Source organism: Lepisma saccharinum, chromosome 5 (assembly GCF_977018435.1).
Source record: "Lepisma saccharinum chromosome 5, izLepSacc3.1, whole genome shotgun sequence".
Taxonomy (NCBI): Eukaryota; Metazoa; Arthropoda; class Insecta; order Zygentoma; family Lepismatidae; genus Lepisma; species Lepisma saccharinum.
This window is the reverse complement of record NC_139233.1, coordinates 18909642-18935778: the sequence shown is the minus strand read 5'-3', so window position 1 is coordinate 18935778 and position 26137 is coordinate 18909642. Positions and strand designations below refer to the sequence as shown.

At 38.1% G+C, this 26137-nt stretch overlaps 1 protein-coding gene across 1 annotated transcript; it reads left to right on the top strand.

The window, feature by feature from the left end:
• Positions 1-1552: 1552 nt before the first annotated feature.
• Positions 1553-24911, top strand: LOC145987688 (uncharacterized). The gene is made up of 3 exons (XM_083122229.1): positions 1553-1711; positions 7093-7709; positions 14513-24911. Exons 2-3 carry the CDS (start codon positions 7192-7194, stop codon positions 15597-15599), a joined length of 1605 nt encoding a protein of 534 aa, XP_082978355.1. The 5' UTR covers positions 1553-1711; positions 7093-7191; the 3' UTR covers positions 15600-24911.
• The last annotated feature ends 1226 nt before the right edge of the window (positions 24912-26137 follow it).

Genomic DNA, 26137 nt, shown 5'->3' with positions numbered 1-26137 from the left:
GGGCACGACGGCGCTTTCCGCTGCGTGCTGGAAAACATGGAGAGAGAAAATTTGTTAGGTTCATTGTGCTCTTTGTGTTGGAAAGTGAATAAATGCTATTCAATTTTTAAATAATTGAAAATAAAGCATTACCTCAATTTAGAAATGAAAATTCATTGCCTTCCTTTTGCAGTTAAGATACTATGCGTTTATTTGGCACATGTTATTTCGTTTTCTTTGAAAGAGGTATATGACTCCTAATTCCCTCGAGCCTCTCATTTAGTATTTGAAAATAAACTCTCAACAGCGCCAAGCGTATTTTCGAAAGTTTTATAAGTATATAAGTCTTCAATATGAAATTCTTGGACCGATTTCGTTCAAAAGCAATATCAGGTATTATCAAAACTTCCCATTATATTTTAAAGTCTTCATGGCCAAGCTCTAAATATATAGTTTCATTACTTTATTTCAGTTTGTGAATCATTGTTTAATCAGATATTTGAAAACACCAGCAGAATTTGGAACTCACTCGCAACATAGAACTATTAAAATTATATATATACATATTTTCTAATTGAAGCTAGAACAGGAGGGGGCAGAGAGCATTTGCTGAGGTAAAGAGGATGCTGAAAGTCATATTATAACTGTATTTATTACTGCTACTTCAGACAGGCAAGTGCGAGCACACCCATGCAATGCATTCTCACTGATATTTCAATTGGGCACCCCCAAGATGAACTCCGAGTTACACCTACGGCAAGAACGATACAAATACAGTTAAAAATATTGCACAAGTGTTCCTAATTTCTTTATAACTAGGTTAAGAATTGCATGAAATGATTCCTGGTAATAATATGTTAAAATTTTGTGTTTTTTAATATCATCTCTTGTGTTTTGTCTAACGACTGATTAAATCAAGTACTGAACATTATCGGAAAGCAATACTCGAAACGTTAAACTGAAATGTTAACATTATCACAAAAATGTATTTTCCATCTTTTCCTGCATTTAACATCTATTTTCTTCTGAAATGTTACGTGAAGGGAAGAGAGGGGGTAGTTTAATCTCTGGAAACATCTATGAACAAATTGAATTAGGGCGAACATTTTTATGCTCTTAACATCCCCAAACTTACCCCCCCCCCAAGAGAAAAATCCTGGATAAACCACTGGCCCCGGGTCGGGTTCGATACTCGGTGGAGGATACATAGTGGTTAGAATTCCACTTTAATCTGTAGGTCCAGTCCCGATTAGCCTTCTATGCATAAAGTGGACTTGAAAATAAAAGCAAACAAGCTTCTGAGATGAGGCTGTCTTGCAATGTGAATTAAAGTCGATTTTTGTTTTATTTTGCTTGGCTTTTCTGTTACGTTTGAGTGAATAGACGTCCTTCACTCAGATGATACTGGAATTTCATCAAGCAGTTAATCTAATTCCCGTTCTTGGCGCCACATGCAAGAAGCATACGATTAGAATAACATGAAGCTTCTGAATGTTTCCCGTAGATGGAGTATTGATTGGTGACTTTGATTTCCGTTTCGTGTAGCATCCGGAAGGGGATCTGTTTACGGAAGGGGATCTGTTTATGTAAGATAAAGATAAGCTTATCTTCGATAACGTAGCCGAAAATTAAAGGATATAGATGAAAAGCTTTTGAGGCAACATAATAAAGCTACGTGTTCAAGCATCTCACGCTGAACGTAGCAAACTCACTATTTCTCCAAGGTTTCGAAGTAAGTGATAGCATGTAACTTCGGAATGATTGTGTACATAAATCCAATAACCTGAAATTTAATGAATAAGCTATTACGTTTGAGGTCGTGAAAAATATTGAGGGATATTAAGCAGTATGATTGTGACACTGAAGTTACAGACTGCAATTTAAAATTTTACTATTTTTTCAATACATAATACGCAGATTGTCAGAAGGGGCAGTGACCACATCTGTCAATGCCTCCCAATTCTCTGCGACAGACCAATGTTTGGTAAACGAAGTGTAACCCAAATGTAACTACATTCTTTCATAGTATATTTAGGGGCACAATGTATGTGATTGTCCCATATCCTAGCACACACTTTTCATTTACTGAAAGCATATTGGGATGCACAAAAATGTACAATGTAGTATAATAACCACTGCAGTTGTCTCCCTACATCAATAGTGTACATATTCTGTATATCCCATCCCTCCCAGGGTAACGAGTTTAACGTGTCTCCGGCTTATACTACTGTTACCCATTTTTTTACTAAACAATTTGGTAATGGTTCTGATTGTTTTATGAATTTTTTCAAATTCTCCTAGCAGGAAGACTAATTATCATAGAATTTTGGCAATCATTGTCACACGAAATTTGAACCTTCCTTAACGCAATGGGCACTGTTTGAATTTCGAAAAAAAAAAAGTTATTTATGTTGAAAAAGCAACTTAAAAATTACCTTATGCAAGCATGTGCGCTTCCCATGGACAATTTTTCATTGACAAACGACTGTAAGTATTGTAGAATAGTGCGAATTAATGTAGAAGAAAATCCGAACCTTAGTAGAATGCATTTCCGGACTTTATTTTAATGCTAAGAGAACCAAGGTAACAGTTTCATACATCGGAGACACATTTCTTCAATTTTACACAAACTACTTACGGAAATGACTTTCTCCAAGGTTTACAACGTTCGTCGAGGTATTTTCTTTCATCGTGGAATATATTTAACCGGAAAACCATGTATTTTTCAAGAGAAATATCTCACCGATGCACAATTCCCAATGCTTTCATTTGCTTGCCCTATGACAACCAGATGCTGCGTACGTTTGATGACATAAGCCCCTGTCAGTGTTTGAACTCCCTTTTTTTTTTACTATGCTTGCCTAACGTAACCTAACCTAACCTAACCTTATCAGAAATGGTCCGTGGGGCTATCCGTGAATGGAAACACTCCATGCACACTACGGTAGTCAAGATTTGCCCGTCATATTCTGTGTTATGGAAGGGAAAAAAGGAGTCAAAGAAATTACTCTTTATGTGAAAAATTGTGTTGTTTTTTTTCGTGTAAAAAGCATAATGGCACCTTGAACTATGTTCCGCAATACACAATTGGTAGGTACGAACCATGCGAAACACAAAATATCCGATTTTAATGTGTCTCCGATCTATGAAACTGTTACCGAGAACCAAACCTGGCCCACCTAACCTAGCTACGAAAGCATATATTGAACAAAATCTTAAGAAATCGCTAAAACTCTGCAGTATGTGTTAACAGAAATCGAAATCGAATCATGTAAAAATTGCATTCGTAGCATGACAAAATCGCAATAAAACAAAGGGATCTTGGGCCAACAATTTATTTACAACATTGTAAACTTTACTTTTGTACAGGATTAGTAAAATAAAAGTCCATGTAGAAGATTTTCTTTGCCGATTTGTAGCATGCTTAAAGCATACCTTTCTGCTGCATTCCAAACAAATTGGTCTCTGTCTAATCATCAGGAACACCAGGTGTTCATCAAAATTGACATCTCTAACTCGCAAAATGGCTTGTTTTCTTTCTGTGGCCGTGGAAACACTGTTCACAATAATAAAATGATGGGAGCATAAACAAAAACTCTGCACAAAATGTACACAAATAGAATAACACCATATTAGGGACTGGAGCGATTCTGACGTAACCCGAACTACCCGGTCTCACAGACTGCGTATCCTCACAAAAAACCTACATTGTCATTTGGTACTCAATGAGCCACTGATACTGTTTGGCTCATTCAGGGGTAAACATGGTTGGAGTTTCGGGGTGGAGACCATTTGTCAGACCGATGGTTCAGGTTAAGGGTTAATATAGGGCTTGATCACTAATGTGGAAGTCTCATAATATTAGAGGAGGGGCATGAAAAGGAAGTGTATTTCATAAAATCAGCAAGAAATTGACAATGTGAAGTACTTGGCAACAGTTAAGAAAGCCCAAGTTCCTATTGTTTAATTCCGAACTAGGCATGGTTTTATATATGACTTGATTTCTATTTATGTCTGTTAACACATACTTTGGAGGGTTACCGATTACTTATTATGCATTTGAGAATGATTTTTCCTTCCATATACTCCATATTTGTCTCTTTATACAATACAATACAATACAATATATTTATTCATCGTTAGACATTGTACAATGCAATAGATGTCGTCAGTTATTGGTTACATATTTGTTATTGTATATATGTAAATATATAATTATATATAGAGAGAGGGATTACATGGAACTACAATATGTTATAGATACTAATATGAGAGTATATGCATATATAAAGTAAGGGTACATAGACATAAGACAATTATAATATCAGTGGCAATATACATAACAATAATTCATAAAACAGGAAATAAACAATACAATACATTCTAGAATATTAAATCATTTTTGGGATGGATTTCGAATTCTTCTAGATTGTAGAAGACCTTTTCTTTTAACCAGGGTTGAAGTACACTTTTAAATTTTTTAATGATTAACAGTGCCAAATAGTATTGAAGTCTAATTTCAAATCCTGACAGAAGGTCCACTAATTAAATTGTCCCTGTTGATCTGCTGGATTATGTGGTTAGCAGTGGCGATCCCTCCATGGAACAGAGGGAACAAGCTATTCCCTCCTACTTATCACCCATTGAAGCTATTTTAATTATCTATATTAACATAATAAGAACACTTCTTTCTCCCGAAATCAACACGCCGAAGAAAACTTGCACCATGACTGGACGTTTGTTTACTTCACCTACCCTCGTCGTTCCACCCTCTAGTGCCTGATGCCGAGTATTTCCGACCACGCACGAAGGTAAACGATCCTCAAAGTCCCACTTCCCACCTCCCTCACCACGGAAGCTGAACTCTATAGCTGTTCCCTACGAGAGAGAGCGAATTCGTTTTCCTTCGAGTTTTTGCTATGTGCTAAAGTTTAATTGCGTCGTAGTGATAGTTTTGAGTGTAGTAAGTCTACAGTTTCCTAATCTCATTACAAAATTGCGTCTGACATTCATAACGAACTGGAAAAATCTTCTACAGTTAATCGTCTGCTAAATGCCTTGGCTAAATGTTGCGAAATAGCTTCCGAGGGAACAGCTCGCATCCACCTGTTCCAACAGCCCCAAGACCAGGCGCACGCAGAGGCAGGACAAGAAAGCGAATGTTGCGAGCGTAGGGTTGAGAATGTTGTATGATCGACAGGCTGAACACGAAAGCTTTTAGTTCATTGAAGATTGAACTTTACAGAAAAGACAGCAAACCAAGACCTACCCTAACCGAAATGAAAACAAAAACGAAATCGTACACAAGGCATTTTATAAGAAGTTACTACAACTCTGTAAAATGATTAATTGGATACTCTTCCAGTGGCAAATTATTGTTGTCCTTGTTTGTTCCCGAGAAGGGAGTTTGGAACAGTTCGGGTTTTGTCACAATTTCTACAAATCTAGCGGACGTCATGAAAAAACTCGGCATCTGAATGTCATTATTCCATTGAGGACGTTTGAATTACAAGAATGCTCAACTCTACAAAAAAAGTCAACTTAATCTACAAATAGAGAGATGAAACAGGTTTCGACAAAACATTTTTTTCTCTCTGATCACTCATCAATTGCTTTTATTATTATTTTCTTTGTTCCGCATCAACAATTTTGTTTTTAATGTTATTTTTACATTATAGTATCATATTTGCTTTAACATTGTTATTGCCCAAATTTTAACGTGCTTCATGTATGTTACTTCTGACAATTTGTAACATATGTATCGTATGTTTATTTGGTCAGGAGGGGTGCCAACAGGGGGGATTATGGTGCATGTTGCGCTATCGAGATTTGGGGGGGGGTCCCTTTAAATAATATAAAATTCAACATTTATATCTTTTTCCAAAATATATATGTAAAAATTTTACACCTTAAATGCACCATATTTAATCCATTATATGAAGAAAACAAAGTGTTTAAGGGTATTATCGAAAGGGGGGGGGGGAGAAATATCCAACTCTTACATATTAGACCTTAATTGACACGGGGTTCTGGGGGGAGGATTGTGAATTAAACTTTCGGGTGGGGGAATAGTATCCAACTCTAGGTCTTAGATTATTGCGGGTAATTTAGTTTGAGGGGCATTTAACCCAAAATTGAGGGCAATTATACAATTATTGTGTATTACTATTGTCTTAGACAGACTATTGCGGAAATTCTGGTGTGGAGACTGAGAATTAATTTTTTGGAGGAGGCATAATCCACTCTTCAATATCAACAGTAAGTCTAAAATTGGCATGGAAACTTCGGTGAAATCTCAGATTGTCAAGAGATTTCTGTAGTGGAGAGAGAGTTCGAAAATTAAATTTTGGAGACTGTATTTAACGATATGATATCCACACGTTTTCGACCCCAAACGTGCCAAAGGGGAACCTGGAAAAGACTAAATATGTCGGGATCTTAAGAAAGTATTGACATCCTATTAAATTAATATTCTTGAAAGCCTGCAAAGGAATGAATTTAAAGATTTTCTTGCTCGCTTCGATCGCAATGATATGTTACTAGGATGCTTGTTTGCCGCTTGAATGAGGTGAATGTGACAAATTAAGACAAGATATATTCTCGATTATGATGAACGATTTTAGGGGTGGTCTTGAGTAATGGACACCCCTGTTTAGGAAGGAGGGGCAGATCAAGTATAGTGTTCAGTAAAGCTAAGAAAGGAGTTACTTTCAGTAGACACGCTGTCGTAATTAAATACGTTGTGGGGATTACGGTATGGTTTAAGGGCACAAATTATATGATTTGGAGGTGATGCGCCATTGGACTTGGGGGGAAGCTGTATTTAGTTCATTTCAATAAGGGTTGAATTTTACTTGGTTACTGTATTATATTACGACGGGTATGGGTGGGGAGGGGGCAAATGCAGGTCACCTGTTCCCCTGTCTGATTTAGCACCGCACGCAAATGGTGGTTAGTAGTGGTAGACTATAGTGTAAGTGTCTGGAAAGTGACAAAAGTCACACGGTAAGTGTGAGCAACACATGTTCAATATACTATGTGGAATAGCCTGTGTTATTAAGCTGCTAATAAATTATTTCATGGAAAACATTTTTTATGGTTTTCTTTTTTTAGATATGAAGATGCAGGATTCAGTTCCACTTTTGGACAGTGATTGAAGTTGCTACACAGAAAAAGCATATAAATTGTTCCTGTGGACCAGCCTAAAGCATCATGCTTACCAAAAACAATGATGTTGCACCACCTGTTGAGGCTGTCTATGTAAAGAGTGAGCCTCCTTGCAATGATGAAGATAATGAAGTTGTTACAAATGAAGACTCCAGTGGTACACACCATGAAAACAATGAAGGAGAAGAAGAAACTGGTATCGAGAGTGGGGGTGCTACTCACACACAAAGTGCAGATACTCTATCTACTTGTACCAATTTGATTTTGTGCAATGTTCCATGTAACGAGAACACATGTGATATTTCAGTAAACATAAAGAATGAGCCTACAGACGAAGATTGTGAAACGAACAGTACTGAAGAACCATTGAATTTAATTGTGAATAAAGAATTGCCTTGTGCGGATGGCAACAATGAAGAAACGTTGAGACAGGGTACTGGTGAGTGGAACTCCAGTAAAGAACAGGGACAATTCATTGCTGAACCCAAAGTAAAATTAGAAGATATTCCAGAGGATGACGTAAATGCAGCGTTGCTGTTGGCTAGGAACATTCAAATTGAAAGGTTAGTTGTTGATCAGTACTGTACATTAATCTGTAAAATTAAAAAGTAAAGTGCTCCTCTGGGCTTTACACCATGCCATGAAGGCGTATAGGGGATGTGGAGTTGTGACCAATTAGTATTGAACAGTGACAGGTATATTGGTAATATTGCCAACACCAACAAGGTGGATTGATTTAAATCAGATGATTTTTTGAAAGAAGTCACTGATTTAAATCACTTAAAATATAATAGAATAATGTACATAAGGATTTTGTAAGATATCAGATTCACTTTTAGTGAAAGTACATTAATCTCATAATCATTTAATAGTGTTTATTAGGCTCGGTAAGAATTTACAATACCGGACCCCTCCCCGATTTTTGTAATATTTCGCATACTCACTAATTGAGGCCTCCTAATCACGAATTTGAAGTTAAAATTTGAGGCTCACTTGTAGAAATTGCAAAATAAGCTAAATTGAGTGAGGAAATTTTGTCGTTACAGTGCTACGAAACTAACATTTTTTATCAGTCCGTGATCGCAATTGGCCCACAAACTATTCATGGATAGCCCCACAAACCATTCTCGGTAAGGTAAGGTTAGGTTAGGCAAACATAGTTAAAATTGGGGTCGTAGAACCATGCACAGGTAGCCCCACAAACCATTAACAGATACCCCCAAACCATTCATGGTAAGGTTAGGTTAGGGAAGCATAGTTAAAATTTGGGGTCGTAGTAATATCAGGAATATATAAATTTCGTTCTAAAACGTAAAATATTGCAATAACCATTATTCCGATCGCGGACCACTCAATTTAGCTTATTTTGCAATTTCTACACGTGACCCCCAAATTTTAACTTCAAATTCGTGATTAGGAGGCCTCAATTAGTGAGTATGCGAAATATTACAAAAATCAGAGAGGTGTCCGGTATTGTGACTTTGCTCCATTAGGCTCTAAGAAAGGAAAAGAAGTAAACCAAGTATATGTACTGATGGGGTGAAGCTCATATGAAAGGAAATGTAATATGTAAACGCAATTACTCTTGATTAAAAATTCAATGATTTTTATAGGCTTAAACAGGAAACATTTTGTGTAGAAAAATATACAAAATACTAATCATGTTTAAACCGTAAATAGTGTAATTATCATTAAACTTGAAGTAAATATGGCAGCTGCTATTTTGCACACTATCATTAAAAATTTCCAAAATTCAGCTATAAAGTCTCAACAGAAAAATATAAGTTATAAATATAGAGTACATCCAGAATGTGTTATTTTCACTGGAAGAAAATTTACTGAAATTATTATAATATTAACACACTCAAGAAACATTTCCATAGTGGATTCATATATTCAGTATCAGAAAGAGAAAAATGTGTGTGTGTGTGTATATATATATATTATTTCCTTTAATCAAACTGTTCAGTTACTTTACAGGGATGTTTTCTAGAAAAAGCCTTTCTATAAAAGAAAATCTACATGTATGGCGCCAAAAAGCATACAAGCAATTTTAAGTGTGTTTAAAAAAAAATCGACTTCAATGAGAAATGTCTGATTTAAATATGAGACCTATCCAGAAAGTAACTCACTCCCCGTAATAGATGAATAATAGTTTTTATTGTATGTACGCATTGCTTGCATTATAGAATTATTTTCCTGTAGTTTACGGTTTAAACATAAATGTCTGATGAAAGGAGCATGTGTTCTCCTGAAACGTCACAAAGAAAAACTGTTTTGTTATGCTTGTAATAACCGTAAACTACAGGAAAATAAAGTAACTCACGTTTTGAGAAGACAAGTGAAAGTAGACATTTTTTATTATATACATTTTGAAGCGACACTCTTACACTACTTTTTGACTTAGTCGCCGTACAAGTTTAGGCACTTATCATAGCGATGAACAACCTTACCAAGTCCATTGTCATAAAAAGTTGGCGCCTGTGATTTCAACCATTTCTGCACGCCAGCCTGAAGGTCTGCTTCGTCATCAAAGCGCTGCGTTGCTAGCCAGGTCTTCATGTGGGAAAACAAGTGGTAGTCACTTGGTGCGATATATGACGGATGGTTGAAAACCTCCCAATGAAAGGCCTGTAAATGTTCCTGCGTCCGGTTTTGCCGAGTGCGAGCCGGCGTTGTCATGAAACAGCAGGACTTTTGCACTCAGTTTTCCTCGTCGTTTGTTTTGAATTGCTCTTCGCAACTTCTGTAATGTTTCACAATATTTGTCAGTGGTAATTGTTGCACAACATTACAAAAAGTCGACTAGCAGTACACCTTCCCTATCCCAAATCACAGTAGCCATAAGTTTTCTTGCAGACATGGTTTGCAAGCATTTTCTTGGTTTTTTTTGTTGAACTGTTGTGTCCCCACTCCATGGACGTTTGTGCTGCCATCTTTAAACATGAGGCACCAACGCCTCACTCCACATTCACTCATCACATCTTTACCATAAACTTCATACAGTTGTCGATGAATGTCAATCGGTTTAGTGTCTTTCGCCAACAAAAATCGCATGACCGACCTCACTTCTCAACTGGTGGGATTTTCAATCGGAGCACTCGTGTTAACAATGTATTATGAACAGAGCAGAAGCGACACGAACTTCACACGTCCACAGCTGGATGTGCACTAAACGGGCAGACGCCCCTGCACAAAATGGCAGTGCTCGCCCTGCCCCTAGCAGCACCCCCCCCAAAACGTAAGCGACTTTCTGGATAGCCCTCATAAGAGAAATCATCAACAATTTAAAAATAAAATTTGTGAAATTTTATCCACCCTGATTGCCAACAATTTTACCAACATGATGTTTCCATAAATAACCTGTAATTTCATCCAAAATATATCATTTTCTTATTTTTTTATGAATATAAATCGAAAGAACATTAGCCATAATGAAAAAATCTTAGAGTTACTAAAACACTATCGGAACAACTTTCTTTTTACATATAATGATGGGGGCAGTATGTATATACCAGGTGTATAAGCTTAAATCTGCTGTTTGCTCATAGATGGTGTTAGTGAGCGTAAGAAGCTATAACTCCATTAAGCCTTGTTTCCATGATTATGAAAAACTAAATATGCTGACCAAGGCAGTAATTTATTTTATTAAAAAACATAAACTAACGTAACGTTTCAACCTTCTAGCAAGGTCTTCTTCAGACTCTGTATCAAGTACAAAAGTAACCAGATACAACAAGAAGGGTAATATATATACACAAACATTACTCCCTCCAGACTATTTAGAAAGTTGTTTGGAACTTTCTAGCAGATGACTTTCACTTTCCAACTTTACTTTCACCTAAAAGGCTAAACACTTCCATATAGAATGTGGTTGGACTTTTTAATCTCACGCTCTTTTCCCTTCAATTTTCTTCCTTCTCCTCTCCTCTTTTTCTCTTGTCCTTTCCACTCTTTCCAACATCTTCTTCCATTCTTTGTTTAACTTCAGTCCCCCATTCCAGTTCATTGTGTCTTCTTCGCCTTTCTTCTCTATTTCCTTGGCTTCCTTCCATTTTCTCACTAGCATTCTCTTCTCCCTTCCTATCTGCCTAGCCTCATCCCACTCTATGTCATGTCCTGTTTCTCTCGTGTGTGTAAATATTGCATTTCTCTCTCTCTTAAGTCGTACATCATCCCTATGTTGTTTTAACCTGTCTTTCAGCCTTTTTTTCGTTTCTCCTATGTACACACTCTGACATTCTTTACATTTTACTTCGTAGATAATCCCTTCTTCTTCCTCTTCTCTGTTTTCCTTTTTCTTGTTAGCATTCCTCGCTATTCCTAAGATGCTTCTTCCTCCCTTCCTGTAAGTTTTAATTCCTGCTTTCCTAAGCACTTTGCATATCTTTTCTGTGGTCTTCCCCATACTCCTTATTCCAAACCTTCTCTCCTCTTTTTCTTTCTCTTCCAATTCTCCCCTGCCCGTTTTCTTACTTCTTCTGTTTATGTCCAGTCTATCCTGCTTCTCATAGCCATTCTTTTCCAGCTGTTTCCATAGGCTATTTATTTTGCCTTCTTTTTCACATCCTTTAATGCATATTTTCTTGATTCTGTCCTCCATATTCTTTATAAAATTTATTTTTGTCACCTCACTTACATCACTTCTTTTGTGGCAGAATACCCCTGCTGCACACTTCTTCTGATGCCAAGCGGTTTCAATTTCTTGTCCTCTTTTCCTTTTCATCAATATATCTAGATAGCTTAACTTGTCTTTTTCTTCTATTTCAAGTTCCAATAATATCCCTCTTTCTTCATCTTGAATTTCTTTGGCAAAAATGTCAAGCTGCCTCTTCGTTCCCTTCCATATGCCAAAACAGTCGTCCACATATCTGCAAAACAGAATCATTTTGTCACCTCCCTTTTCTATCACTTTCTTTTCCCATTCATTCATAACCAATTCAGCCAATGCTGGGCTTAGACTGGAACCTATATTTAGTCCTTCACTCATTAACATTATTTTATCTCCCATTATACTGTAACCGTTATTCCAAATGGTTTCCATCGCCTTCACTACCCTTTCACTATCCCATTCTCCTATAATTTCTTGTCCCATTCTCTTTTTAATAATGTCCAAAACGTGTCCCCTCTTGATGCTCGGGAACATACTTTTCACGTCTAAGCTAAACATTGTCGTCTTCATCTCATTTAACTTAAGTCCTTTTATGAGGTCTACTACTTGTTCACTGTTCTTAACTGCTCTGCTTTCTTGCTGTGTTACTAACACATCAATAACTTTCTTTAATTTCTTTTCTAAGGGTTCCAAAATATTGTTTCTGCAGTTCATTACTGGTCTTAACTTTATCTCCTCTTTGTGTATCTTTGGAAAGCCTTTCAAACTTGGTAGTCTTCCTGTCTCCTTTATGCATTTCTTGAATCCACTCCTCCTACAGTCTTTAATGATTCTTTCTTTTATAGTTTGTTCTTCACCTGTTCCACAAATCTCCTCATATCCATTTTCTTTTAGGTCTTCAAACTTCCTCTCGTACCATTCTCTTTCCATTACCACAATTGCTCCACCTTTATCTGCCTGCTCTATCACCACATCATTTCTTGTTTTGATTTTCTTCATCCCTTCCCTTTCTTTTTGACTCAAATTATCTACTTTTCCTTGTTTTCCCATTTCTTTCTTCAGTATGGCTGCTGTTCTTCTTCTAATCTTGTCTCTTTCTGGTTCTTCTTTTATATGGAGCACTGCTTCTTCAATGTCATACCATGGGCACGCCATACCTGGTGTTTGTATGAGTTGGACATCTGCCAACACGAATCAGTGCACATCGTCAGCACGTGCAGACAACAACAGACAGTGTTCCTGTGGTAAGCATGTCTAGTTTTGTGCCAGAAAAAGAGCATATGCGGGAAGCTCTGCTTTTCTGCTTCCATTTGAAGAAATCGGCTGCCGAATCGCATCGAATGCTTGTGGAGGCCTATGGTGACAGTGCTGTATCGGAAACAACGTGCAGGGATTGGTTTCGTCGGTTCAAAGGCGGCAATTTTGACCTGAGCGACAAGAAGCTTGCAAATCGGCCCAGGAAGGTTGGGGACCATCAATTGCAGGCTCTTTTGGACGAGGACGATACCCAAACGCAAAATATGCTTGCCGAGCAATTGGGTGTTACTCAAGCAGCCATTTCCATGCGTCTACGTGCCATGGGAAAGGTTCAAAAGATCGGAAAATGGGTGCCGCATGAATTGACCGATTGGCAGCTGGAGAGATGCCAAAACACATGCGAAATCTTGCTTGCCAGACAAAAAAGAAAGTCTTTCCTGCATCGGATTGTGACTGGCGATGAAAAGTGGATCTATTTCGAGAATCCTAAACGCAAGAAATCGTGGGTTGATCGTGGTCAACCATCAACATCTTCCTCGAGACCAAATCGCTTCGGCCGGAAGACGATGCTGTGTGTTTGGTGGGATCAACAGGGTATCGTCTACTTTGAGCTGTTGAAACCTGATGAAACTGTCACTGCCCACCGCTACCACCAACAACTGATCAAATTGCACCGTGCTCTGTGTGACAAAAGGCCAGATTATCAACAAAGACATGACAAGCTGACTTTCCTCCACGACAACGCCCCATCGCACACGTCAAGACTGGTCCAAAACTACTTGGAGACACGCAACTGGGAGGTGCTACCCCATCCCGCCTATTCACCAGACTTGGCCCCTTCCGACTACCATCTGTTTTCGTCGATGGGCCACGCCCTCGGTGAGCAGCACTTCGATTCGTATGAAGACGTCCGAAAATGGCTTGATGAGTGGTTTGCCTCGAAAGAGAAGGACTTTTTTTGGCGTGGTATCCACAAATTACCTGAGAGGTGAGCAAAATGTGTAGCTCGCGAGGGCAAGTATTTTGAACAAATTTCTTGTTGCTTTCTATGAACAAACCATGTGTTTTTCTGACAACAAAACAGCAGATTTAAGCTTATACACCTGGTAATACTTGCATTTTTATCCAAATGACAAGTCTAGATTGTTAATACACAAGATAGAATAAAGTTACAGCCTATCATTTAATCTTAACAATTGAGGTTCAGGGATAATTTGACATGGAACGCCCCTTTTGGATAAATATTGTCATTGGTAAAAAGTGTACCACCTTATGACTGTCTATTTATCAGGTCATATAACTTAGCATAGGAGTTTCAACAATAAGTAGTCAGTAGGTGGACTAGGTGAAAAAGTTAAAATTTGCACACTTGTGGTTGTGGCATTGGTGCAAAGATAAAAGTGTAGACTACTTTTGTTGATGATGCACTCAAAGTGTGGATGTGTTCTCACTTTTGAAATTATCTGACCGTGTCATTGTATTTTCTTTTCATTTTAGGCTCATGAGAGACCCCTTACAGGTGAAAATACTGGATTGCGATAAACCTTACAGATGTTTTTTTTGCGATAAAGTTTTTAAATATCCAAGTGACTTGAAAATACACGAAAGAATCCACACAGGCGAAACTCCTTACACCTGCAGCATGTGTGGCAAGAAGTTCATCCATCGGATCAGCTGGAAAAAACATGAAAGAATACATCGAGGAGATCGTCCATACAATTGTGATCTGTGCGGAAGATCGTTTTATAATGTTAGTGATGTGAAGAACCATATTTTGTTACATACAGGGGTGAAGAATTACCATTGCCGTTTCTGTGATAAGGCTTTCAGCCAGTCGGGGACTCTAAAGATTCATGAACGGACACATACTGGGGAACGTCCTTATCAGTGTAACTTATGTGAAAGAACATTTGCAGATCAGAGTAGCATGCGCCGTCATGAAAGAAGCCACACAGGAGATCGAAGATACCAGTGCGACATATGCAACAAAAAGTTCTATGATTCAGGTTATCTGAAAAAACATTTAATGATACACAAAGGGGAAAAGCCTTTCAAGTGTACATCCTGTGACAAAAGGTTTGTTGCACCATCTGATTTGCGACAGCACGTGAAAATACACAACTTAACACATCCGTTCAAGTGTGACCAGTGCAGCAAGGAATTTCCGACCGGAGCGAGACTGCGAGAGCATCTGAGAAGCCATACAAAAGAAAAACCTTTCACCTGCGACATTTGCAACAAATCATTTCCATATTCAGCTAGTCTCAAGCAACACAAACTGATCCATGATGGTGTGAAGGCATTCTCATGCAAAATTTGCAACAGGGCATTTAGGAGGCCAAATGACGTGAAACAGCATGAAGCTATTCACAGAGGAGAAAGGAACTATGAATGTGATGTGTGTAAACTGTCTTTCACCCAGTCTAGTCATTTGAAACAACATAGACGCTTACACACCGGAAACCGACCTTTTGTGTGCACAATATGCAAAGCAAGCTTTCGTCAAGCGGCACATTTAAAAAGTCACTCTAAAGTTCACGAACGACCTAAAACAGAAATGATAATTATAAAAACTGATACATAATTGTGATTGATTCATTAATTGAATTGGTGTTTTAATCTACTTTATGCACAGTAAGGCTAATCAGGACTGGACCTAGTTTAAAATGGGATCTGAACCACTATGTGCCTCCACCGGGTATCGAACCTGGGACCCGTTGATTACAAGGCGACGATGCCACCACTGCGCCATCGGGGAGGCCCATACATAATTGTGTTTTATGAGCATGAACATATTGTACACACACACACACAGAATGCTTTCTGATACAAAATTAATGATAGTTTACAAATTTAACATATAATGACAGATATTACATACAAACCTTAATCTGTGATGGATTTTGTCTTAGAAAATTATACCATTCTACAAAGTAAATTTTAAATACTACAAAATTTAAGAATGAACTCATAAAAGTTACTGGGTGAACATCAATGACTCAAAGATTGTAAATTTTTTCATGCACTTTGGCCGTGCAGTCTAAGGTGTCAACCTTTGGGGTCCGGCTACGGTGTGCATGATTGAGTTTCCTGAAGGAAGCTAACAACTTTTCTCCTAATATTTCGGCCTGTGTATGGGAACAGTGGTCCTCCACCATTGTGAGGAAATTGAGGGGCTACGAATGAGTAGTGTAACCTGGTCATGGAAACCTACAACAACGACTGGGGGTTTGTCGTGCTGACCACATGCCACTCCGTAACTCACACCTCGGCAGATGGAAGTGAGGCCAACAGTCGGCAGATAGGCACTGGCCCTCACGGGCTGTTGTACCATCGGTTATTATTATATTAGTTAATGAAACATTTGTGACTTAATGTTGAAGTGGTACAATAATTTAAACACCGAATAGTTTACAATTCTGAGTTTTCCATGTCAAACCATACAGAAAAATATAAATATGGCACACCTTATATATTTTTCTCAAATTTGCAACATTTATATCTCGCGTGATTCTTACAGCTAATGTAAATTTCTGATGTTCTTTGGACATCTTATTTATGCAATGTGTGTGTATTGCATTTGCTATAGCACGCTTTCAATGAAGAATGTTTTGCAGTGATTACTTAAAATCCAGTTGTGTTCACCTAATGGAATGAGTTAAATTTTTTGCATTCATCAGCACTTACGACAATTTTGCACCCTTCTAAGTATACAATACAATCCTCTTATCTAAAAGGGGTATAGAGAGCCCCTGAGAAAGGTTGAAAGTGCAAGGTTGTAGAGAGACCTGCTCAGGACACACACAACACATTAGAAAGGTAAGGATGTACTGAAAACTTCCTCAGAAACAGTGGAAGAGGCCCACTCGTCTTAAAAATGTACAAGTTTCAACAACAACTTTACCGGCCTAACTATAGTTGTCTCTGATAATCTTAATATTATTTGAAGTAACCAACATTTTACAAATATAAAACCTTAAACACTCAAGTTTGGTACAAGGAAGATTTTACTTTATGCTGTAAGTCAGCCTTTTTTATCCTTTTTGAGCATAAAGTGGATTTATTTGCTAAACAACAATGGCGTTTTAACGTAATTATAACATGAATACAATGTCTCATCAGCAGTGTAAAAATACCAAAGCTATCACCATGCCATGAAAGCACACACTGATGTGATCAGCATCATGCTTGTTCTGGCCACCTTTACCCTTCAGTTAGCTTCCAGGTACAAGATGTTCAATGCAAGTTTCAGCCTTTTTTCTTCTTCATTCTATCTATTTTTAAGAAATGAAATTGTACTTTTTAGGGTTTGTCCTGTGTTTGCTTGTGCTATTTGTTACAATTCTCAAATCTTGCATTGAAGCAGTGGCAGCCTCTTCTCAGGGGCACACAAGCACATTCCTTTCTTGGATTGAGATCCAAGCTAATGAACTTTATATAATACCATGCAAAACATTCTGTGAAAATCATATTTTATTTTTTTGGAGAGGGGTTCTATGTGATGGGCCTGCCCATACATCCCCTAAATGGCCCTACCCATACCTCCCCTAAATGTGCCTTCATGGCATGGTGCTATATGCACAGGGGTTCTATTTAAAAGAGGATTGCAACACTGAAAGCTGCAAACAATTAGAGCACCACACCATGAAACCCGAATTGTCTAAAAGCCTGGACAAAAATCCCAGTGGATAGAGAAGTAACTTACTCTAAGTGTATGGCTCTATATACTGCACATGTAAAAAGGCATATCCATGCCTTTTTGCCATCTTTAAGATAAACAGGTCCTGCAAAGTCCACACCTGTTGCTTCAAATACATTAGCATCTCTAACTCGATCAGCTGGTACTGGAAGGATTTGAATTGGTTTGGCTGTGTGTCTCCTGCAAGTAACACATTTCAAGAGCACTGAACGTACAGCTCTTCTACCACGAAGAATCCAGAAGTTCTCTCTTAAAATACTTAGCAATATGTTCACACCTGCATGACATGCTTTCTTGTGCCAATACATTATCAGCAATTTAACAACTGGATGTTGTGCTGGAAGAACTATGGGAAACCTGAAATTTTCAGTATCTTGTCTGGCAATAATTTTGGTCTTCAAACGAATAATCTTGTCCTTGCCCTCATATGTGCACAAAGAGGAAAGGGATTTGTCATCCTTTCCTCGGAATGCTTCTTGTTGTATTAGTCTTAATACGGCATTTTCTGCTTCCTGAAGTTTGCGAACACCAAGATCTCCAGATCTATGATTGTGCGAATTTCTACTATTATATAAAAATCTTTTACTCCATCCAATGAGTCTAATCACTTGGTTATAGTTAGAGAAATATCTGTAATACCATCTAGAATCAGCATCTTGAGCTTTCATACTAAGCATCGTTGATGAAGGTAGCACATTCCTTCTTTGTCAACTTCCTCCTTGTTGATAGAAAACTCCACCGGTGGCCACTCACATGGATCCCCTTTTAACCAATGAGGTCCCTCCCACCATAAGGATCTCAACAACTGCCTTGCATCACAACCTCTTGAAGGAAAATCGGCTAGATTCATTTCACTGGGTACATATTTCCAAGCACTGGGTTCAGAGTTTTGTCTAATTTCTTTAACTCTCTTCCCAACAAATACTCCCCGAACTCCTTCTCGTCGAATCCAAGTCAGCACCATGGAAGAATCAGTCCAAAAGATAATGTAGTTATCTTTTAAACCCAAATGTTCACAAATCCTGGTTGCTAGCTTTGCTCCCACCATTGCGGCAAGGAATTCTAGCCGAGGAATTGTACTATTCTTTGGAGCTACTCGTGCCTTTGCCTCAGTCAATTGTACGCTATAGATCGACCACATGGAAAAAAACCTTGGGACGAAATGTCCCCATGCAGCTTTCCCTTCTTCCGTCCACCTCAGGCCATAAGGAAGCATGGTCCACTCTCCCCCTCCCCTACTCACGGGGGTACGCGCGGGTCTGCACAGGTAGTTTTGCTCGTGGTTCCACTATAACACCTCTCCTCGTGTCAACCCTCATGAAAACGGCTGATGCATATGTCACTTTGCTAGCATCACAGAATGCGTGAATGCTCATAGAGTTAAGTTTATTGGATTCATAATCAAGCCCATGAAACTTATGGGTATCCTTACCTCTTTTAGCATCGATAATTCTCGTACCTAGTTTAAATACTGTGTTCTTATTTCTTCACTTACTTGCTCATCCCATCCGAGACCCTCTGCCCAAGTCTGCTGAAGTAACAAGTTTGGTAGAAGGGTCACAGGACAAGTAAAACCTATAGGATCAAATATACGGTGTGCTACAGATAATATCACACGTTTCGAAACTGTCTTGACCTCAGCATCTTCAAGGTCCAAATTAACTGTAAATGCATCAGCTTGAGGATTCCAACTGAGTCCTAACACTGAAGTAGGGCTAATGTCCTCATCAACCCTTCGAGGGACTGAATACTCCCACCCTCTAAGGTCAAAACCTGCTTCAGCCATAACTGCACACGATTCTCTTATACATTTATGGAGATTTTCGTGATTGTCTACACTGGTGGCACAATTGTCCACATAAAAGGAACCTCGTAATTTTAAAATAGTATCTTCTGTATAAGCTAAGTCTTCCTTCCCGAAATGACAACTCTGCAATGCTTGATCAAAATGATGTTCAATAACAGCACCCAACAGAAATGGACTGCTCGTAACACCAAACACTACACGAGTATTTCTGAATTCTTGAACTGTTCCAGTATTAATATCGTGCCACCAGAGAAATTTCAGGTAGTCTCTATCTTTAGGATGTACAGCAATTTGTAAAAAAACCTCGCTTAATATCTGCTGTAACTCCTATTTTTCTTTTCCGAAAATGTAGTAAAATATCAGCAATAAGAGCAAACAAGTTGGGTCCAGGTTCTAAACATTGGTTCAAAGACTGGTGTCATTTTGCTTTAGCAGAAGCATCAAACACTGGTCTAATTTTTGTTGTGTTACTGCTCTCTTTAACTACATGTCGATGGGGTAAGTAATGGCCAAAATTCTCTGCTTCATCCTCTGGAACCACCTCAGTGACTCCCTCGGACAACCATTCTCGTAGCACTTTATCGTAACTCTGCAACAGATGTTCTTGTTTCAACTTCTGTGTAGTTGACGGAAGTCGTTTTTCTGCAAGTTCTTTATTGGTGGGGAGAGGCGAACAATCTTCCTTCAGCATTGAATGTCAGTGTCTGCAAAAATTGTTCTTTGACAGCCCGTGTGTGTTCTTCCACAGACTTCTTGGCAATGAGATCATTGATCCCTATGGTATCCAGTTCCCACAGATCAGCTATGGCTTCACTAACATATAAATTCGATACCAACAAAGCTGTATCCGATTTTCTGTTTTCACCTGGAACTTTACCCATAAGTGTCCATCCCAGCTGAGTTTCCACAGCCACTAAACCACACTTTAATTTCACAACATGGCCAGTCAGTAATTTACCACAAACATCCGCACCAATAAGAATTTCAACTGGACCTTTCATCTTACCTGTATCTGTTAACCTTATTTGACTTTTATTCAGCTCATTTAACCAAACACCTGGTGTTACATAAGGAATCTCACCACATATTGTATCTTGATCAAGAACATCAAATGTGCAAGAATATTTTCCCTCAATGCTACATACCTCAATATTATAAACATTATGATTACAAGGACTAGACATGGTACCACCAAATAGCGAATGTCTCAACCTTTGTTTGCCAATGGAGTTATAACCCATATCTGTTACAAGAGATTTGCATATATATGATTTTTGTGAACCTGTGTCAGTAAGAACTCTCACATTCTTGCTCGTGTTGTAGTTACCAATCCACTACCAATGTCTGCATGAATACATGTGGATTTTCAAGTTGGTTTATCAGTGTATTGTTTACCTCAGCATTTGATTCTTTGCCTTCAGAATAATGGTCAGAATCATTATCTTTGTCTGAAATATTAGGACACATCAATACAACATGCTTTTTCTTGCAAACAATACATTTCAAATTGGCCTTGCACTTCTTCGAAAAATGACCAAATTTTAAACATGCAAAACAATGCTTTTTATCTTTTAGAACCTTCTGTCTTTCAGAGAGAGACATTTTCTGGGCTTTAAAGCAATCATATGAACTGTGCTTACCACCACAGAACACACAACTTTTCTCCCTACCACCACTGACACACAACAAATCTGTCGCACAAGGGATAATAGGCTGACGTGGTGGAGAACACCTTTTCTTCCGAACTTTCACTGCTGCACCATCCAATTCAAACCCAGCTGCTGCAAGGTTGATTCGTTCTTCTCCTTCCACTTCAGCTCGCAGGAATGACATCAATGACTGCAGTCTTCCGGTCGGTGTTGTCTCATTATTTTCCTCAGCAGCAGACAATGTTCTTCTCTGCCACACACACATCAAATCCTCTGGGAGACTGGACTTCACCAATGGAAACAGCATTGCTGCATATTTGTCGCTGGTAACACCCATCGATTCTAATGCTCGAGGTTGGGACTCCAGTGTGTCATACAAAGTGCTCAAGCAATTTTTTTCTTGGCGGTTGAACACCTTTTGTAACACCAATTTTAGCAGTTCACGCACGTACACTTCCACGAGCATATCATCGCGACTAAAACGTGATTTCATGGACTGCACAACTTTCGGGTAATTTTCTTTTGTTGGTGGTAAACTGTTCACAAGCTGGCATGCACGAGAACCTTCAATTGTCGCTTGTATCAAATACTGGAATTTGTCCTCTGCAGGAATTGTATATCTTCATCGATCTTCTTGAATTGTCCCCAAAAATGTAACCACTCTTTCAAGTCCCCTCCAAACTTCTTCAGTTTGATTTTAGGTAACTTGAATCTTCGATTCTTTACTTCCGTTGAACAACTCGCCTTGATAGCAGTTTCCTTCCAACAACTTCAAAAAGTTCGACACTTCAATATGTCGCTTGTTGAACAAACACTGATTATCATCTGACAATGACTGTTCTTTCTCTAACTCATTTTTACTAGCACCCGATTCCAACATCAAATCAAGAACAGTCATGTCAGCGGCATGCAGATCACTTGCCTTATTTTCAAGCAACTGGATATTTGCTTGAATAACATTCCTGTCCGGAGTTTGCATCGCTAACTCATTTGCTTTCTTCTCCGAAACACGTGTAAAAGCTGACCTAGCAACCGCACGGCTTTTCTTGAGACCATCAATGTCCGCTGACATTTTTTCCCGATATTTGCACTTACTTTTTCTCCGGTCCACAGAAAGAAGAAACAGGTCCTGCCACGGTCTCCAATAAATGTTGGATCGAGAAATAAAAGACTCGCTGCAAATATCCTTATGACTATATTTTCAAGAACATGTGCACAACACACTAAAAAAACATGACAATCTTCATACTTTTTGTCCAGGGTAGTAAAAAGTATAACACAGCACAGCATAGAACAAACAAAAGTACTGCATAGGCTATTGCCTATCATACATAGTAAACAATATTGCCAGGTGCCAACTCACATAATATCTAACAGTTACAATGCCACAATACGCTGTTATAAATCGCAAAGTTTCCAACTTCACCAGTGGCGTAGTGCAGTTTGCTGGGCCGCCATGCAAGTGAAATATTGGGGGCCCCTTTAGTGAAAAAAGAATTATCGAGATGATGTCAGAGTGGAACGGAAGTACAGTAGTTAGCTAGACCCACCCCCTCCACATTTGTACAATAAATTACCTTTTACCCCAAATACTGTGCCTTCCCATTTTTTGTTATCAACTTATAATTATTTATCAGTTTAATAGCTTCTCAAAACTAAATCAGGATAGTCTGAGTCTCTAATGAATACTGTTTTGAGGGAATTGTTTAAAGGATAGTAAAGACTCCTCTTTTGGACTTTGAGGTGGATGCACCTTCAGCCCCAAAAGTCATCACCTGGCTGCGCCAGGCCAAGATTCAACATAAGAGCAGCTCACATTAGGCTTCTAGTACTAATAGTGAGTAATATACTCAAGGAAACTTATCAGCAGACCCCAGTCTTGAGAGATAGATAATAAAGTGGCGAAGAGTGACTATTCACTGAAAATTTGTCACTAAATGAAATGCCGATTGGAAGGACTGGACCCTGTAAAAGTTGTTGACACACACACGGTGTTAGTGTTAGAGGACCCCAATATTATTATTCATAATTTTAACAATGTAATTTCTTTTTGATAGACCACTGATATTTCTTAAAGACTTTTTCATGAAACTGGAACCATTTTATTAATAGACCGTTAGTGCTTGAAGTGGGTGTGGGGTGGAAGGGGGGAATGCTATTCCCCCAGCTAAGAATATAAAATAATGCACCCCACTCCCCCAGTTAGGATAATTTGCATAAGGATCCTCCTCCACCTACTGCATTGTCTTGAAGTTGATCCACATAAGGATCCTTCCTAGTTCCTTGTTCCTTCTATCCCCAAACTCGAACAAGCAAGGTCGCAGCTAGGAATTTTCACTTCGACTACTGTAGATCACAAAATCATAACACACTGGTAAAGAAGAACTGGTTCGACAGAAATGTCCACAAAATTTTGATATGTAAGAAAAATGAACTTCACAAAATCCTCCAAAATAATGGTGATATTTAACGCATACACTGTGTACCCTGCATGGCAGAAGAGGGCCCTTAGTGCAAAATGAAAATTAGCTCTGGGCTCCACATCCTACTGGATTTCTAAGCCCCTTTGAAATAAAATATAACAGGTGTGGACAATGTGGGAAATTTATCTTGGATCTTTTAATTTCATATTGAGGCTTGGGGCCCCCTTGAAAATATTTTGTGGGAAGTTACATTGTAATTATCACGTTTAAAAATAATATTACTGGTAAAAGATCGTGCATTATCAAGTTTGCTTGTTTGTTGTGTAGCAGTAAGGCATCGACTGGTTGAACAACTGACTCTACTGGATTCGTAAGTACTACATTCCATTACACTATAATACGTTTACGACAAACTGAGTAGCTATAAAGGTATGAGATGGGGGATACGTTCCTATCAATAGTTTAGCATATGATATGTTACTGGGAACCAGGTTTCTGTTTTGTAAATCCATTTTTTAAATAAGTGACACTATCTGTTGAATTTTTGGGATCGTGTAAAATTTCAGGAGCACAAAGAGAGAACATTGCAGGCCCCCTGCACCTTGCCCCCCCCCCCCACATTGCGGTTGTTGCAGGGGTAGCTGCTAGGTTACTGAACTGCACAAAAGTGACCAACCGAGCTGCCACTACAGTGAAGAAAACTGAGTGAACATGGTGATGGACCTGTTGATTAAAAGCTGGATGGGCCCCAGAGCTCCTCTATACAGGTACTTTGTAAATGGCTGAATTCACGTGAATTGTATATTATAAGGACCTCATGATGAATAAGTATAGAGAAATTAAAATTGTGAGATTTAAAACTAGAAGTTGACATGGTGTCATTGTAATAATTATGGAAACAAGTCTCCCAGTTGTTCTTGTCTTCAATAGATTCAGCACATAATGTTTATTTTATAGAATACATCAAAATCATGAAGTAAAAGGATAATTTGAAGAAAATTTTTAAAGAAATAATATGGATACGCTTTTTTTGTGAACATGTTGTGAGGAACATAGTCAAATTTGTGAAAGAGTGATGCATACATAAATATATATTTGTAACTTTTGGTACTATTTTCAACATAGAAACAATATTTCTAGAGCAGGATATAGCATTTTATGTGATAAAATACTATCTTTCATTGATGGATAATGGTGAAACTGTGAATGTGTCAGTACTTGTAGGTATACGCAATTACCATTCAATATGGAAACAAGCTTTGTACACTAAATTCTGCATTCCTGATTGAATCATATGTTGATTGATAGTCAAAATATAGTCCAGGAAACAATAAAATGTGCCATAAATATAATTGTGGTTTCTCTATATAATACCAAACATTTGACAATTTTCATTAATTAAAAACCAGCGTTCTTCAATAATATGTTGCACAAGAAAGTTGTTGACATTTTGGAAGGATAAATTACATGACTAAAGAAAAAAAAATATTGCATACTTCAATCGGCTTTACTTTAGTATGTGATCCTGATATTTTCAAAACTCCATGAAATTTTGATATTTTTCATGAAAGCGGTATTGCACTTGCAGTAATAAGAGTTTGAAACAAACTCTTCCTCGCTTTCTGGTGAGCAGATAGATCTTGAAGAAATTCTCGGAATTTATGCTTTTTAATAAATAAATTTTACATGAATGGGTTCATCCAATTTAACTTGAAGTAATGTAATTTTGTATTTATGGGTTGTAAGGGTAAATTAAGAGCAAAAATGACCATAAATCGACCTCTGAAAAGTTTTAAGGTTATGTCGAGAAAATTTTCAGAGGTGGTAGGAGGGAGTTGAGTGTGAATATCTCCTTACATGTTCAGTCCAAATTGTTGGGGAGTTGAGGAAAATAAACAATGAATCGAAGAAAAATAAACTGACTTGTATTGAGATTGGAAATTTTTGCCCACCCTTCTCAGGCCAATGTTGTCATGAAGGGAAATTTCGTTGAAGATTTTGGCAAAAAGAGACATGGTAAGTTTCATGCAAAATATCAAAATTGGAGGCAAATTTGAAAATATCTGGATCACACATAAAAACTAAGCTGATTGAATTGTAATTTATCCTCCCAAAGAGAATCAAAATCTAAAAATCAGCTTCGTAATCCTATTAATACCTTCCAAACAGGTAAGTTTTACATCTAATGTAACAAGCTAGCAAATATAACCTATTGTAACAATTTTCATTTCGTAAATTTTTTGCTAAGTGTACAATTTGTTATCCAAATCTTCACTATCACCTAAATTTAATTAATCTTAATATTGTAAAAAAAATCTCTGTGAAACAGTGAACATGCCAACCTCACTTCCGCATAGTACACCCTGCGTTTCATTTTGCGGACTAGCGAGCTTCTGGTGTTTGGACTAATTAGCCGAAAGTGGCAGAAAAGGGAAGTAACATAAACTAAATCAATAAAGCGAAATTGCATTAGCCTCCCCGATGGCGTGGTGGCAAGGTCGTCGTCTTATAAATCAAGGGGAGTCAGGTTCAAGGCCGCGAGGC